Source organism: Sus scrofa, chromosome 6 (assembly GCF_000003025.6).
Source record: "Sus scrofa isolate TJ Tabasco breed Duroc chromosome 6, Sscrofa11.1, whole genome shotgun sequence".
Lineage (NCBI taxonomy): Eukaryota > Metazoa > Chordata > Mammalia > Artiodactyla > Suidae > Sus > Sus scrofa.
The window spans coordinates 55,661,611-55,677,725 of NC_010448.4; the positions used below are offsets into that span (position 1 = coordinate 55,661,611).

General features: G+C 54.2%; 2 protein-coding genes across 2 annotated transcripts; both read right to left on the reverse strand.

Annotated features, from left to right (window-relative positions):
- KLK9 (kallikrein related peptidase 9) lies at nt 498-7,853 on the reverse strand. Its single transcript, XM_021094835.1, has 5 exons — nt 7,770-7,853; nt 7,441-7,597; nt 3,946-4,211; nt 1,828-1,964; nt 498-1,245 (listed from the first exon to the last, which is right to left on the reverse strand). Exons 1-5 carry the CDS (start codon nt 7,810-7,812, stop codon nt 1,093-1,095), a joined length of 756 nt encoding a protein of 251 aa, XP_020950494.1. The 5' UTR covers nt 7,813-7,853; the 3' UTR covers nt 498-1,092.
- KLK10 (kallikrein related peptidase 10) lies at nt 11,898-16,115 on the reverse strand. The gene is made up of 6 exons (XM_021094837.1): nt 15,999-16,115; nt 15,467-15,571; nt 14,536-14,719; nt 13,698-13,972; nt 13,386-13,519; nt 11,898-12,643 (listed from the first exon to the last, which is right to left on the reverse strand). Exons 2-6 carry the CDS (start codon nt 15,555-15,557, stop codon nt 12,491-12,493), a joined length of 837 nt encoding a protein of 278 aa, XP_020950496.1. The 5' UTR covers nt 15,558-15,571; nt 15,999-16,115; the 3' UTR covers nt 11,898-12,490.

Here is a 16,115-nt window from a genome sequence, read left to right on the forward strand (position 1 = left end):
CCAGATCCTCCTTAACACACTGAGCGAGGCCAGGGATCGAACCCTCAACCTCATGGATCCTAGTCGCTTGCGTTTACCGCTGAGCCAGGAAGGGGACTCCGGCAGCTTAATTCTTAAGTCTTCGCGGAAGGAGAAATTTGGAACTTGGGTTCTTGTGGGAGGAGGGGGCTTCCAGGAACCCGGAAGGGAAGGCAGGCGAGTCTCCCGGGTCGACTTCTGAAGGCGGATCGGCCCCGCCCGCTGCCCCCTGAGAGGTCCGGGATCTGGGAAGGCAGGTTAGGGAGGCGCTGTGACCCGGTTTCCCCTTTCCCTGGGGGCGACAGGACCAGCCCAAGCAGCACCCGGGAGTCTTGCCGCAATAAAGCTGATGGAAACAGACTTAGGCAGGACCTATTTGGAGCTTGAGGGGAACTGCAACGCGACTCCCTCTCGGCCCTCCACCGCCCACATGTTGCCCTTCCTTTATTCCACAAAACAGGCAGAGGGAAAGCGCAGCTCCGCAAGTTTAATGTCAAAATCATCCCTTGGATTGGAGGGAACTGAGACTCTTTCCCAACGTCTCTGGGTCGGGTCCCCGCCAGGTTTCAAATCCTGGACCCGCCTAGGGTGGGGCCACGCGGGGCGGAGCCCGAGTTGAACGCCACGGAGGTGCAGGCGGCGGGGCGGCGGGGGCCGACCTCCCTCCCATGACGTCACGGGGCGGGCTCTCCGAAAAAGGAGGCGGGGCCACAAAGGGTGGGGTTCGGAGGGGAAATCTCATTGGGCAAAGCTCGGGAGGGGAGGAGCTATTTAGGAAAGGTCGTAATAGCGCAGCGCCACAGGCGATGCTGTTCCATAGGGGTGGTGCCAGTTCCTGTTGACGTCACAGAAGTGGAGCCGAGAGGGGTGGCTCCTTGCAAGGGGGCGTGGCTATATCCTTCGCGGGGGCGTGGGGGGGGGGCGAGCCTGAATATCCAGAAGTTGGGAACTTGAATATCCAGAAGGTGTCTCCAGGCCAGCTGAAGCCAAGGGGGGCGGGGGGGGGGGAAGAAGCCTCGCAGATCCTCCTCCTCTGCGCCCCCCCTCTCCCCTGGTCGTCCAAGGCTTGAGGACTCAGTTGTCCTCCATGGTCTTTCGGATCCAGTCCAGGTAGCGGCATACACTAGTGTAGACCGCGGGGCGCTGGGGTCTGGAGCAGGGCTCGGAGCCCCCGGACACCACACCAGCCAGGGTTCCATTGCAAACCAGGGGACCCCCAGAGTCACCCTGTGAGCGAGAGAAGAGCAGAGAAATTGTTAGGCGGGTCTACTCATGACATCATACAAGTCACTATTCCCCTCCCAGGAAGCTCCCAGTTACCACCTCCTCCAACACCCAGGCCCATTCGGGTCTCCAGACCCTCCTCCCTCAGACCCAGGAGTAAAGGCGCATAGCCCCCACCTACCCCTAGGACCTAGCATTCTGGGATTCTAATCCCCTCATCCCCTAGGACATAGCGTCCAACCCCTCTAATCCTCTCCTTTATTTATGTATCTATCTATCTATTTATTTATTTACTGGCTGCACCTGTGGCTTGAGGAAGTTCCCGAGTCAGGGATCTAACCCAGGCCACAGCAGCGACAACACCAGATCCTTAACCCACTGTGCCACCAGGGAGTTCCATCCTCCTTCGGATCGTGCCAGGGAGTTCCATCCTCCTTCGGATCGGCTCTGGTCCTACCCTCTCCCAGGATCCAGGTATCTTCCTTGCTCTGATCCAGGAAGTTTGGGGCCCCAACTCCCGTCTCTCCCAGAACCCCGGAATTCCCCAAGGATACCCAGCCCCCACCCTCCCAGAGTAGTTCTTACCTGGCAGGAGCCCCGGCCTCCTTCCCACAGGCCGGCACAGAGCATGCTGTCTGAGATGTGGCCCGGATATGCCTGATGGCAGAGTTTGGGCTCCAGGATGCTGATGTTGGCACACTGCAGTGTGAGTGGGTACTGCACTGTTGGGTAAGGGCATCCGTAAAAGACCAGCAGCTGTCTCCATCCCACCCAGCCCCCACTCCCCCTTTCTGGAGACAGACCCACGGAGTCACAGTATAAGAGAGAAACGAGAGACCATGATGAAGCCAAAGAATCACAGCATGGAAGAGAAACGAATGGATAGGATGGGGAGATGGAGGAGGGGAGAGAGAAACAGAAAGATTCAGATAGCCAAGAGACAAGAAGAGGTAACTTGCACAGGGGAAAAGAGGCACCATGGCAGGAGATGGAAACCCCTTAAAAGGGAGGAGATTCTTGGAGGAGGCAATGAAAAAATAGGGAGAGGAGTTCCCGTCGTGGCGCAGTGGAAACGAATCCGACTAGGAACCATGAGGTTGCAGGTTCGATCCCTGCCCTTGCTCAGTGGGTTAACGATCTGGCGTTGCCGTGAGCTGTGGTGTAGGTTGCAGACGCGGCTCGGATCCCGCGTTGCTGTAGCTCTGGTGTAGGCCGGTGGCTACAGCTCCGATTGGACCCCTAGCCTGGGAATCTCCATATGCCGCGGGAGCGGCCCAAGAAATAGCAAAAAGACAAAAAAAAAAAAAAAAAAAAAAAAAAAATAGGGAGAAACTGACCCAGAGATATCCAGGGAGAAGGCAGTGAGATAAAGGAGAGGAGATGTTTATAGGAAGATGGTCTTTTTTTTTTTTTTTTTTTTTTCCTTTTTGAAAACAGCTGCGCCTGCCGCTTATGGAAGTTCCTGGGCTAGGGTCCAATCAGAGCTACAGCTGCCCGCCTATGCCACAGCCACAGCCACACCAGATCAGAGCTGCATCTGTGTCCTACACTGCAACTTGCACATCACCGGATCTTTCACCCACTCAGTGAGACCAGGGATCAAACCCTCATCCTCATGGATACCAGTTGGGCTCTTAACCCGCTGAGCCACAATAGGAATTCAAGACGATGGTCATTGACAGAGACAGAGATAAAGATTTGCAGAGACTAGATAAGGATAGAAAGAGATGCAGTGTATGTAAGAGGGACTGAGATGGCTACGTGTGTGTATCCAGGTATATAATATGCCAGGAGTGAAACTCAGATGCTTCCAGGGGCTTGATGGGTAAACAGAAGTGGATGGAAGGGACTGTAGGGAAAGCAGCTCTTGGGGTGAACTGCAATGGACCAAATAACCCACATCTTGTCTGCAGGGGGCAGCCTCTGCTGATGCTGCCACACAGTGGTCACTATTTTAGAAATGTGGACCGGCATTGTCAGTTTTGAATTTTTCCAGGGAATCCAGAAACCTGGCTTTTACATAAAAACCTCTCAGGGTTTAAATGTCGGCAGCAACAAAAGGACGCCTTTTTTCCAAGACACTTTGAAACCCGCTACTGCTGTGGGAAGCCAAATTTGATGAATGGATTTGCTGATCTGTAACTCTGACCACAGACCTTGTTTCAATTCCAAGATGCATATATCTGCACCTTTAGACATCTCTGAAATCAGGATGGGTCTTCCAGCAAATGGGGTCATATGAAGATGGCTGGGACCTGTTTTCCCTTTTCTCACTCTCAGTGAGTTATAAAACAATGGTGCGGAGTTTCCGTTGTGGCTCAGTGGTTAACGAATCTGACTAGGAACCATGAGGTTGCGGGTTCGATCCCTGGCCTTGCTCAGTAGGTTAAGGATCTGGTGTTTCCGCGAGCTGCAGCGCAGTTTGCAGACCTGGCTCGGATCCAGTGTTGCCATTGCTGTGGTGGAGGCTGGCAGCTGTAGCTTTGATTCGCCCCCTAGCCCAGGAACTCCCATATGCCACAGGTGCAGCCCTAAAAAGCAAAAAAAAAAAAAAAAGGAAGAAAAAGGAAGAAAAAGAAATATATCAATAGATAGGTGATAGAGGATAAATAGAGCACAGAGATGGAAAATGCAGAGAGAGAGAAAGGGGATTCAGAACCCCGGCATGACACATAAGGGTGTGTGTGGTAGGCATGGCTGTACCCTTGGGACTGGACACGGCCCCCCAGCCTGAGATGAGGCACTGGGTGCCTGGGGAGAAGCAGGTCTGGCTGAGGTTGAGGGGTTGCACGGTGGGTCCCAGATTTGCCTTCCTCGGCAGACGGATCAGCATGATGTCATCGTTGTGATCTTGAGCGCTGAGGTCCTGGTTGAACCCAGGGTGGGGGAAGAAGTCTGTGGCCCGGAACAACTGTTCCGGCCCCTCCCATTTCCAGAGGTGGTGCTCCCCGAGGCGGACCCACAGGTGTCTGTTGGATGGATCTCAGAGGTCAAGATGGGAGAAGAAGGTGGGGTGTCTTCTCGGCCCCCAATCTCTTTCTTTTCTGTCCAAGATGCTGTGTGACTCTCCACAAGCCACCCACCCTCTCTGGACCCCCATTATCCATCTTTGTGTGACCCAGAGTGCTGTGGGATTTTAAGCAAGGCACACACTCCCTCTGGGCCCCTGCTTCCAGCTCCATCTCTTTGTCCGCCTCTACCTTCATAGCTCTCCCCCAAAGCCCACACTGCTTCCTAGTCCCGTGTCAAGTAAGCCACCTTCTTCACTGCCCCACCTGGAGCCTGATGGTGGTGACCTGGGTCCCCTGGAACCAGGGAGGCATGTGGAGGCTCCACCTACCACCCAAGAGCAGCCCCAGCCCCCGCCCCCACAGGTCCAGTAGCTTCTGTGGGGAGTGGCTCTGTGTGTTTGGCTGTGTGTGTCTGCATGGAGTGGGTGGGATATGGAAAATCCCCAAGTTGAGGTCTTCTGTGGCCTCTGGCTTTTCCTGTTTGCCATATCCCTCATCCTCAGTGCATTTCTTCCTGAGGCCCAGCCTCAAGCCCTCTCCCCGCAGCCCCAGTCCACTTGTTCTGCTCTGGATCCATGCTCTGAGCAGCTGGGGACCCTCAGAGGGAGGACCTGTCCATCTTCCAGCCTCTGCCCTCTGACATTAGGGACTTGGGGTTTGAGGAGTAAGAGGTGTTATTTCTAGCTTTGTCCCTCCGTTGGTCCTGTGTCTGGGAAACCATCCCCAACACACACACACACACACACACACACACACACACACACACACACACACACACTCCCGAGCCCCAACTTGTCCCTGCCTCCAAATCTCTTATACGTCCGTATTTCTGCTTATCCCTTCTTTGTCATTGGGCCTGAAATCTGAACACTGTTTTCGTAGCCTACTTGCTATATAGGCCTGAGCTAAAAGAGGCTCCATTGAGGAGGGATGCATCATGGGAAATTCCCACACAGCATCCTGCCTAGCCCCTGTGCTTCATTCCTGGAGAGAAGAGAGTATCAGAACAGGATGGATGGCCTCTTTCCTGAGAAAATATAAAAAGGATTTCTAGAATCGAGGGTCTAAGATTTGGGCATTCTAACACCTTAGGAATCCATGATTTTAGAATTCGATGAGGCTCTTTTCTAGATTTCTCTGGGTCAAAAAGTCTAGGGTTTTTTATCTATTTATTTTAAATTGAAGTATAGTTGATTTACAATATTGTGTTGGTTTCTGCTGTAGAGCAAAGCGATTCAGTTATATACATGCATATATATACATGAATATATATACATGTGCTTTTTCATATTCTTTTCCATTATGGTTTATTACAGGATATTGAATATAGTTCTCTGTGCTATACAACAGGGTAGGAATTTTCTTTTTTTTAATTTATTTCTTTTTTCTTTTTTGATTTTTAGGGCCACACCTGAGGCATATGGAGGGTCCCAGTCTAGGGGTCGAATCGGAGCTACAGCTGCCAGCCTACACCACAGTCATAGCAGCGCCAGATCCGAGCCAAGTCTGTGACCTACACCACAGCTCACAGCAACGCTGGATCCTTAACCCACTGATCGATGCCAGGGATCGAACCCACAACGTCATGGTTCCTAGTCAGATTTTTTCGGCTGTGCCACAACAGAAACTCCGAATTTTGCAATGATTCGAATTCAATCTAGGACATAAAGAAACTAGAACTCTAATAGTCTAGGACACTAAGACTAGGATTTCATCATTTTAGATTTCTATAAATCTTTGAGTTTGGAAATAGAAGAGTCTAGGGAGTTCCCATCGTGGCACAGCGGAAACAATCCGACTAGGAACCATGAGGTTGTGGGTTTGATCCCTGGCCTTGTTCAGTGGGTTGAGGATCCCAAGTTGTCATGAGCTGTGGTGTAGATCGCAGACGCGGCTTGGATCTGGAGTTGCTGTGGCTGTGGTGTAGGCCGGTGGCTACAGCTGTGATTAGACCCCTAGCCTGGGAACCTCCATATGCTGCTGGTGCAGCCCTAAAAGGACAAAAAATAAAATAAAAAAAATAAAAGAAAATATGAGTCTAGTACTCAAAGAGTTTGAAACTCTAGAATTCTCTTGGTTAAAACTTTGAGGATTTTAGGAATCTTGAATGACAGCATTCTGGGGCATTAAATCCACCAGATTCTAGACATGTCTAACTATGAGCTTCTAGAATTCTCTTGGCTCAAGATTCTAGAATTCAACAAATCACAGGATTCTAGGATACTAGGATTCTAGGGTACAGTGTTCTAGGATACTGTGATTCAGAGGTTCTAAGACTGTGAGCCTCTGTACTCGGTAAACCTAGCTAGAATATTCTGAATCTAAGAGAGAAGGGCAGCTCTCTCAATACCACTCTTGAGCACTCGATATGTGCCTGATTTCAAAGGCTTAATGTAAAAAGACTGAACTATGTCATTCAGAAATTTTTAAAAATTGATTCCATGTTGATAATAATGTAATATTTATTATATTGCATAATGGTAAATAAAATAATATTTTGAGTAGGTTAAATCGGTTATTAAAATTCATTTTACTCATCTATTTATTTTATTTTTTTTACTATGTCTACAAAAAACTTAAACCTTATGCTGTTGGGGGTTCTATTTCCCCTGGACATCGCTGCTCCAGACTGCTCAGATTCTACCAGTCTTGCAGTCTAGGTTTCAGCTTCTAAGACTCTCAAGTTTTGTTTTTGTTTTTTTGTCTTTTGTCCTTTTAGGGCCACCCCCAGCATATGGAAGTTCCCAGGCCAGGGGTCTAGTCGGAGCTATAGCTGCAGGTTTATGCCTCAGCCACAGCAACGCCAGATCCAAGCCACATCTGCGACCTACACCACAGCTCATGGCAACACTGGATCCTTAACCCACTGAGCCAGGCCGGGGATCGAACCAGCAACTTCATGGTTCCTAGTTGGATTCCTTTCGGCTGCGCCGCGACGGGAATGCCAACGAGTCTTGAGTTTTTAAAATGTCCACGCTTAGAAGCAGATTGTGTGGACGCTAGAATTTGGAGAGTCGACTTTTTGCAAGTCTAAGAGTGGAACTTTGGGGACTAGACCTGGGGGCTCAGCCCCTCCTGCCCACATCCCCCTTCCTCCTCTACCAGAGACCCCCCCCTCCCCGCCCCTCATTCTCCCCCGCCCCGGCCCTCGCCCCAGAGCGCGCCTCCCCCCGCCCCCGTCACTCACCGCTTGCGACAGTGGGCGGCTGTGAGCAGCCAGCGGTCACTGATGAGGGTCGCCCCGCAGAAGAGGTGGGTGAGGTAGAAGAGCCCAGCCTGCCAGGGCTGCGAGTTGGGGCGGCACTCCTCCGCCCCGATGGTGCGGGTGTCTGCCCAGCCGTGCCCTGGGGACGGGGCGGGAGGCAGAAGGATTAGTGGACAGCAAGGCTGGGACGGCTGGGGAGAGTGGCTGGGATGCTTAGAGGGCGGGAGTGGACGCCTAGGGGACAGGACAGAGGGGCGCCCGAGGTGGGGGTGGAGGGAGCAGCGGGATGGGACCGACGGCGGGAACCTCACCTGCCAGGAGAGAAAGCAGAGCCCAGACGAATCCCAGCCTCATGGCCTCCGGGTGCCTGGGTCCTCGCTCCAGCGCTGCGCGTTCTGCGCTTCTTTATGGTAAGCTCTGCCATCTTCCTCCTTCCTGGGGCCGCCCCCGTGATTAATCGGGGTTGGGAAATGGCCCGAGGGGAGGGGGAAGCCCAGGGGCTTGGACTGGGAGCCTGGGGGGTGGGAGGAAGTTCCGGGGGGAGATAAGCTTCCGTCTGGCAGCATCAGGGCTCGGCTCAATGCGGAAGGGGCCCTGGATTGTCGCGTCCTTGTGGGGTACTCCGGAGAGGGGCGCGCCCTCGTTGGCCCTGACTTCCAGAGGGAGCCAGCGTCTGGCTACGGAATATTCTGTGGCCTGGAGGAGGAAGAGGGGGAGGAAGAAGTTACCTAAGGTGGGATCCTGGGTAGGAGCCCGTTGATCTTGAATGAAGCTGCGGTGAGCTGCCATCTGTGCACTGGGCAGGCTGGAGGCTTAGGGAGGACTGCCCAGAAATCAGGCTACGGGTGGGAGAAAGAACCTGGCCTCGGGGGGTGAGGGTGTGGGGATAGGGGAGAAGGCAAGTGAGCAGGTGGGATGGAGGGAAGCAGGGAAAGGGAGAGAAAGGAAAAACACACAGACACACACACAGAGGGAGAGAAGGGTGTGTGTGTGTGTCTGTGTGTGTGTGCATACTGAACCCTCCTTACCCTGGGTGTTCAGGCCCTTTCCTAGGAGGACAAAAGCCTCTCCTAGTAGGTTAAGAAACAATGGTCCCAACTGGGTTAATCCACTCCTGTCAGAACCTACGTGCTTTGTCACATCTCTAACGCCCCAAGGATCCAGGTGCCCAGCCTGCCTGGAACGAAGTCCTTTGTCCATTCTCTTAATGCCACCTGAATGTCACTAACATCCTGAGAATGTGCTCTTTTTGTCCCCCCCCCGACTCATTTCCTCCCCTCCATTGTCCTTCCTATCACACCATTCCCCCCCCCACCTCTCTCTCCATCCCCCTCTCACCAGATAGGCAGCCCCTGGAGGGCCAAGCCCAGATCTGACTCACCTGTGTCCATGGCATCACCCCATTCAGGGCTGGGCTCATGGGAGGCCTCGGGAAATGTTAATTGAATGAGTGAATGTCTTTCTCCATATCCTTTTTTTGCCCCAGTAAACTCCTACTCATCCTTCAAGGCCCACTTGAAGTGCCCCCTCCTCCAGGAAGCCTTCTCTGATTTCTCCAGGTGGAGTCCATCTTTTCCTCCCCTGGGCACTCATAGCCTCTTCTGCTTTCTGTTGCTATAGGCCTAATTCTCAAGCTGGGTCTGGGATCCCCTTGCATGTTTACACCCTACTATGATGTGGTGGTTTGGAGCATGGACTCTGGAACTGGACTACATGGGTCCAAACCTCAATGCTGGTGATTACTTTTTTTTTTTTTTTTTTGTCTTTTTGCTATTTCTTTGGGCCACTTCTGTGGCATATGGAGGTTCCCAGGCTAGGGGTCGAATAGGAGCTGTAGCTGCCGGCCTACGCCAGAGCCACAGCAACGCGGGATCCGAGCCGCATCTGCAACCTACACCACAGCTCACGGCAATGCCGGATCGTTAACCCACTGAGCAAGGGCAGGGACCGAACCCTCAACCTCATGGTTCCTAATCGGATTCGTTAACCACTGCGCCACGACGGAAACTCCCAATGCTGGTGATTATTTATTTTTTTTTTTCCTTTTTTTTTTTTTTTTTTTGTCTTTTTGTCTCTTTTTTTTTGTTGTTGTTGTTGTTGCTATTTCTTGGGCCGCTCCCGCGGCATATGGAGGTTCCCAGGCTAGGGGTCTAATCGGAGCTGTAGCCGCCGGCCTACGCCAGAGCCACAGCAACGCAGGATCCGAGCCGCGTCTGCAACCTACACCACAGCTCACGGCAACGCCGGATCGTTAACCCACTGAGCAAGGGCAGGGACCGAACCAGCAACCTCATGGTTCCTAGTCGGATTCGTTAACCACTGCGCCACGACGGGAACTCCCCCAATGCTGGTGATTATTAATGCGTGACCGTGGGCAAGTCACTGGACCTCTCTCTGGTGCTCCATCTATTAAGTAGTAATAATAACTTGGGTTGTGGGAGAAGTATGTGAGTTCACACACATGAAGCCCTTACAACAGTGGTGCATTCGATAAATACAATATATCCATCCATCTCCTACAGAGCCCTGTACTGCCTCCATTGTAATAAGTATCATCCATGGCTGCAGTCACCTTATGCTATGTGCTAAATGCTCTGCTAGCTGCTTTAAAGACTTTTTTTTTTTTTCTTTTTAGAGCTGCACCTGCGGGATAGGGAAGTTCCCAGGCGAGGGGTCAAATCACAGCTGCCAGCCTATACCACAGCCACAACAATCCGAGATCCAAGCCACCTCTGTGACCTACACCACAGCTCACGGCAACGTCAGATCCTTAACCCAATGAGCAAGGCCAGGGATCAAATCCACATCCTCACGGATGCTAGTCAGATTTGTTTCCACTGGGCCACGATGGGAAGTCGAGGAGGCGACATTTGAAGGGACACCTGAATGACAAGAATGCAAGGCTTGCCTGTCTCCCTGACCTGACTAGCAGCTCCTGGAGGGTACAGCCCAGTCTGATTCAACTTCAGGACCTGCCACAGGACAAGGCTCAAGAAACACTTATGACATGACTAAAGGAACGGGTGAATTGTCTCTGAAAATGAATCAGGTTTGCGAGTGTTTCCACCCACTTTGCTTCTGATTCTTGCATGACCATTTCCACTGATACGCCTGATTGACGTTTCCTGGGTGTGCTAAGAGGGGTGGGGGGTGGGGGGGTGGGGGGTGGGCGGGCATGAAGGTCAGCGGAAGGGAGCTGTGTTGATGCTGCTCAAACCCTGTGCCCCCGTCTTCTTCTTTGGGCTCTGTGAGGGCAGGGACCTTGTGGTCACCACTGTGTCCCCAGCCCTGGGCCTGCCACAAACAGGTAGGTGCTCAATAAATCGGTGTTGGAAAGGGAAAGAAAACTACCAGTGCTGGAGGGACACTTCCTTTTCTTCTGGGTTTTTGTTTTTGTTTGTTTGTTCGTTTGTCTTTTTAGGGCTGCACCTGCAGCATTTGGAAGTTCCCAGGCTAGGGGTCTAATCAGAGCTACAGCTGCCAGCCTACACCACAGCCACAGCAACGTGGGATCCAAACCCCGTCTGTGACCTACACCCCAGCTCACGGCAACACCAGATCCTTAACCCACGGAGCGCGGCCAGGGATCGAACCCGCAACCTCATGGTTCCTAGTCAGATTCATTTCCACTGTGCCACCACGGGACCTCCCTGGACAGACGTTTTCTGCTGTGGACATTTCTGCTTAGGTTACTGCTCCAAAATCTGGGTTAAGCAGAGACTTTTCTGTTAGCTTTGCCTGAATTCTGTGTCGAACAGCCCCCAGCATAGGAATATTTCACCGAGAGGACAAGATCCCCACCTCCTAAATTTTCAGTGCAAAATCTCAAAGCCAGGAGTTCCCATTGTGGCTCAGTGGGTTAAGAACCACACATAGTGTCCATGAAGATGTAGGTTCAATCCCTGGCCTTGCTCAGTGGGCTAAGAATCTGGCATTGCTGCAAGCTGCTCTGTAGGTTGCAGATGCAGCTTGAATCCAATGTTGCTGTGGCTGTGGCGTCGGTCGTAGCTGCAGCTCCGATTCCACACCGAGCCTGGGAACTTCCTTATGCTGCAGGTGCAACTGTATGAAGGAAAAAAAAAAAGTCAAAGCCAATTTTGGGATGGGGATGGGAATGGAGTTGGACTTGGGGTTTCGATGAGAATGAAGACACACTGGAGCTGGGATCGTAGCTGGTGGTGGGTGAGGGGAGGGAGATGGAGCTAAGAAACCAAAAAAGTCCCCTAAATTTTGGTGGGCTTTCTTGGCATAAACCTAGCACCTGAAGTGGTGGAGGTGGGGGGAGATAGGTCTTCGAGGCTGGGATGAACCCAGGGCGAGGTCCCTTGAGTTCTAGCGGCCCCAGGAAGGCACAGAAGATACCAGATGACTCAGAGACAACAATAAAAATTTTTTCAAAAAAGACAAACAACAACAACAACAAAAACCCAGATGACTCAGAGACAGCCCAGGTTCTACTGGGACAGGAAGAGCAGGTGTTGGGTGGACCCAGAGCCAGGAAAGAGTGGGAGGGAAGAAGGAAGTGGTTAAGAGATGTTTCACGGAACTTGACAGGAGGGCGAGGAACGTGATTCTCCCATCAGCCCTCAGGGATGGGGATGCGTGTGGTGTGTGGGGGGAGGTTGGGATGAGGCACTACCCCTGTGCTTTTCTCCCCAGGACAGAGGCTCACACACACTCCCACCAGGATCTGTTGACATTTACTCAGAGCTCACCACCCCCCCGTGTTGGTACTTGACGTGACAATTACCAGAACAATCCACACACACACACATGTTAGAGTCTCCTCACAGCACATTTATGAGGTAGGCCCTTCGTTGTCCCCGTTTTCCAGGTGAGGAAATTAAGGGCCCAGAGAGGGTGCATGGCTGGCCCGAGGTCACACAGCAGGGAGTGGTGGAGGAAGCCAGGCTGGGCCACTGATAATTTCTCTGCGACTGATGGCGGCCAGCATCCTCACATCTCATGAACCAACCATGCCACCACTCTCTGGATCTCAGCTTCAAGACGGGTAGAGAAGGGCTTCTGAGGATCAGTTGGAGCTGATGGTTTTCTCTATCCAGGATCTGTATTTGCAGATCTGAGTGTAGACGGCTGGATGCTGAGCAGAGCCACAGGGGTAGATGCCCCAGGAAAGGGTGCCCTGCAGTGTGTTACCACAGACTAGAGGGCCACCGGAGTCACTCTGGGGGCGAGAGGAAGGAGAGACCAGATAAATGGAAGAGAGCGACCACCAATGGAAGGACTGACACTCTGGGGTCTGGGGTAGTAATGGGGAAGGAGGGGCTGGGAGGGTTGGAGCTGGGTTGCACTAAAGATGAACTTGGGTGTTCCCACTGTGGCGCAATGGAATCCGTGGCATCTTGGGAGCGCTGGGACACAGGTTCAATCCCCAACCCCGCACAGTGGGCATTGCTGCAGCTGAAGCTTAGGTTGCAACTGCTGCTCAGATCTGATCCCGGGCCCAGGAACGCCATATGCCATCGGGGGGCCAAAAATGAAAAAAAAAAAAAAAAAAGATGAGTTTGGGGTGGGGTTGGCGATGGGATAGGATAAGGATGGAGTTGGACTTGGGTTTGGGGGCACTGGATGGGGGGTGAGGATGGAGGTAGATCTAGAGATAGGGATGGGGTAGGGGTTCAGGAATGGCTTGAGGATGGGAATGCCATTGAGGATGGGGTGGGAAGGGGGTTCGGGCTGGGGCTGGGCTTGGGAGTGGACTTGGGGACAGGGTTGGGCATAAGAAGGTGGACCCAAGGAGGAGGAAGTGTTGGACGTGGACTTGGAGTTGGGGTAGGAACAGGATAGCACTGGACTCGAGGGTGAAGTTGGGCAGGGGGTGCCTATGGCACTGGGGATGTCTATTTTCCCATGACCTCCCAATCCTGGCACCCCCGAGTGAGGGGCCCTCCCTGGCCAGGCCCTACCTGGCAGGGGTCCTGGCCCCGATCCAGTCCTGCGCATATCATGTTGCTGGTGAGCACGCCAGGATAGAAGACCTCACATTCTCTAGGGCTCAGAATGGTGACCCTGGAGCAACTCAGGCCCCTGTTGTACTTCACTGATGGGAAGAAACAGCGGGCGGTCAATCCTGAGGTCCCACCCCATCCTCCAGGGCCAGGTACCCAGACTGCTCCCATCCCAGGCCCCAGACTCCCAGCCCCTCCTCCCTCAGGTCCAGGAGTCCTGGCCCCGTCTTCCTTCCCCAAGATCCAGCCCTCAGGGCCCCCAGCTCTTGCCTCTTCGGGAGGCTGTGGTGGCCCAGCCGGCGACCTGGCACTGGTCTCCGGGCTGGGCACAGTGGTAGGGCAGGCGTAGGGGCTGGACTCGCGGCCCCAGCACCACGGGCCTGAGCAGCTTCAGCAGCATTAGATCATGTTCATCTGTTCGCCTTGGTAGGATGGGGCCCGAGCCCTGGTGGTACTTGGGATGGATAATCGGACGAGAGGTCCGACGGAGCTGCTCACCCTGGAGAAGCAGCAGGTGGTCATCCCCAACTCGAGCCCACAGAGGTCTGGGGAGGGAAGAACCATATGGATGCACAGACTTCACTGGGACTCGCACGCCACCCCAAGTCTCCGGGATGGAGGGTACAGGCAGTGGGGCGGAGGCTGGACACTCTGGTCCTCATGAGAGAGGAGGCTGGGGGCTGGGACTCCTGGGTCTGAGAGAGGAGTGGGTGATGGTGTGTTTAGGTCCGGAAATTCAGCAGAACTTGAGGGCAGAGGGGCTACCTGACTCATCGTACCCTTTTCTTCCTCCCTCAGTGGGGATTCATGAGACGAACAATTTCTTTTAGGTCTAAAGTCCTAACCACACTAGACCTTGACTTCTGCCTGCGGCACACAGCTATCTACACCTAAATGGAACCTTAGGAGAATCAGCTGAACAGTAGCTCTGGATGGGCCCAGAAACGCTGAGAAAGACCATACTGCCCCCTCGTGGCCACAGCGCAACCCCATCTCCCCTCCTACAGGAAGCCCTCCAGGACTGACCCTACATCAAGGGGGCAGTTCCATACCCTCAAGTGACCCATCCCTTCCCGCCTCCATAGTGTCCCTGAGGAGCTCCCCTTACTTATTGTTCCCGCAGTGCGCAGCCGTGAGCACCCAGCTCTTGTCCACCAGGACGCCGGCGCAGTGGAACGAGAGGCCATTGAAGAGGGACACCTGCCAGGGCTGCGAGCCATGAGCGCACGGGGCGCTGGAGGCCACAAAATCCGAGGTCGTGTCGTTTTGGGGGATCAGCAGAGCCTCCGCGACTGGAGAAAGAAGGAGGTGGGGATCAGAGCAGGCAGGGCAGCTGGGAAAGCACTGGGCTTGAGTGGGGCCTTGGGGCGGGGCTTCGAGGGGCACAGCCAGAACCCGAGGGTGTGTGTGGAAACGGGATCCTGAAGAAACCGAAGGGAAGTGGGTGGAGAAGAATGGTGTGAAAGGGGAAGGAGGCGAGGATAGGAATGGAGGAAGGAGACCCCAGAAGACTGGAGGAGCAGGGACGGAACTGAGAGCTTGAAGTGGTCAGGGATGCAAGAGGTGGGGGGCGCAGGACAGCAGGGGCGGGGCCGTGACGGGGCGGGGCAGAAGGGCGGGGCTAGGACGGGGCGGGGCAGTAGGGCGGGGCAAAAACAGGGCGTGGCGGAAGGGCGGGGCTAGGACCCAGCGCTTGGAGGGTGAAAATGAAGGTGGGAATGCAACCCGCTGGAAGAAGTGACGAGGACAAAAAAACTCTAAGGCAAGACTTGGGATAAAAATAGGGCAGAGTAAAAAGGGGCGGGAAAGGACGCGGCGAGGAGAAAGGGGAGTAGGAGTCCTAGAGGAGTGAAGGGGGCGGGATCCCAAGGGCGGAGCTAGAGGAGGGGCGGGTCTGGCTCCGGGTTGGGCCTCTCCCGATCCCTGGTTGAGCTCTGGGGTCCCACCGGGAGAAGGGCGAGGGGCTGGGTGGTAACAGCACACTCTCCCGGCGGCCCTGGTCCCCGGCGCCTCCCGTCGAGCCCTGTCCCCCGTCTCACCCCAGAGTTGCGCCATCAGTAGCGGCAGCAGCAGCCTCTCCAGAGCCCAAGCGCCAGAGGCGGCGGAGAGGTGGGGGTGCCGGGGTCTCATGGCCAGGACCTAGGCTGGGAGAGGGGAGAGTGCGGGAGCGATTTAAAACACTTGCCTGGTCAGAGACCCCACCCTGCCACGCCTGTGTACCCTTCTCGGGCCACCCCAGCCTGCGGCTGAAGAGTGCAGTGGGAGGCGCACGGGTGATTCGAGCCAGATCAGCTGTAATGGGCGCAATTACCCATATGACGCCCCCCGCTGGCTTCCTCCTACCCTCCCTACGCCCGAGGGGAGCGCTCTCCATGCCCGTTTGGTCCCAGCTTCCAGCCCCTCTGCGCTTGGGGTTTCCTCCTCCTTCTTAGCTGGGTTGGGGGTTCGAAGCCCAGAGGTGCTGCGTTCCCCAGTAGATGAGGCTCGAGCAAGTTTCCTACTCGCGACCCGAGGGTCCCCACCTATGATCTAGTGAGCCACCCCAACCGAGGTGCGGTGCATCCCGCTCACCTGGAGTCGTCCGGGGGAAAAAGTGCCCCAGCCCTGCGGTGTGGGTCACTGGAATCTTCTGCCCAAGGACCCCTGGTTAGGCCTCCCTTTTTAACCCTGAAGATCCCGGAAACTTCC

Excerpts from the sequence above, each read along its gene's own strand:
- KLK9 (XM_021094835.1), bottom strand. The coding sequence starts at position 7,812 with ATGAGGCTGGGATTCGTCTGGGCTCTGCTTTCTCTCCTGGCAG. Across the intron at positions 1,965-3,945 it reads GGCCGTGTCCAGTCCCAAGG|TGCAGTACCCACTCACACTG; the intron begins GTACAGCCATGC and ends CTTACCCAACAG. Across the intron at positions 1,246-1,827 it reads GAGGCCGGGGCTCCTGCCAG|GGTGACTCTGGGGGTCCCCT; the intron begins GTAAGAACTACT and ends TCTCGCTCACAG.
- KLK10 (XM_021094837.1), bottom strand. The coding sequence starts at position 15,557 with ATGAGACCCCGGCACCCCCACCTCTCCGCCGCCTCTGGCGCTTGGGCT. Across the intron at positions 14,720-15,466 it reads ACTGATGGCGCAACTCTGGG|TCGCGGAGGCTCTGCTGATC; the intron begins GTGAGACGGGGG and ends TTCTTTCTCCAG. Across the intron at positions 13,520-13,697 it reads CACCACAGCCTCCCGAAGAG|TGAAGTACAACAGGGGCCTG; the intron begins GCAAGAGCTGGG and ends TCTTCCCATCAG.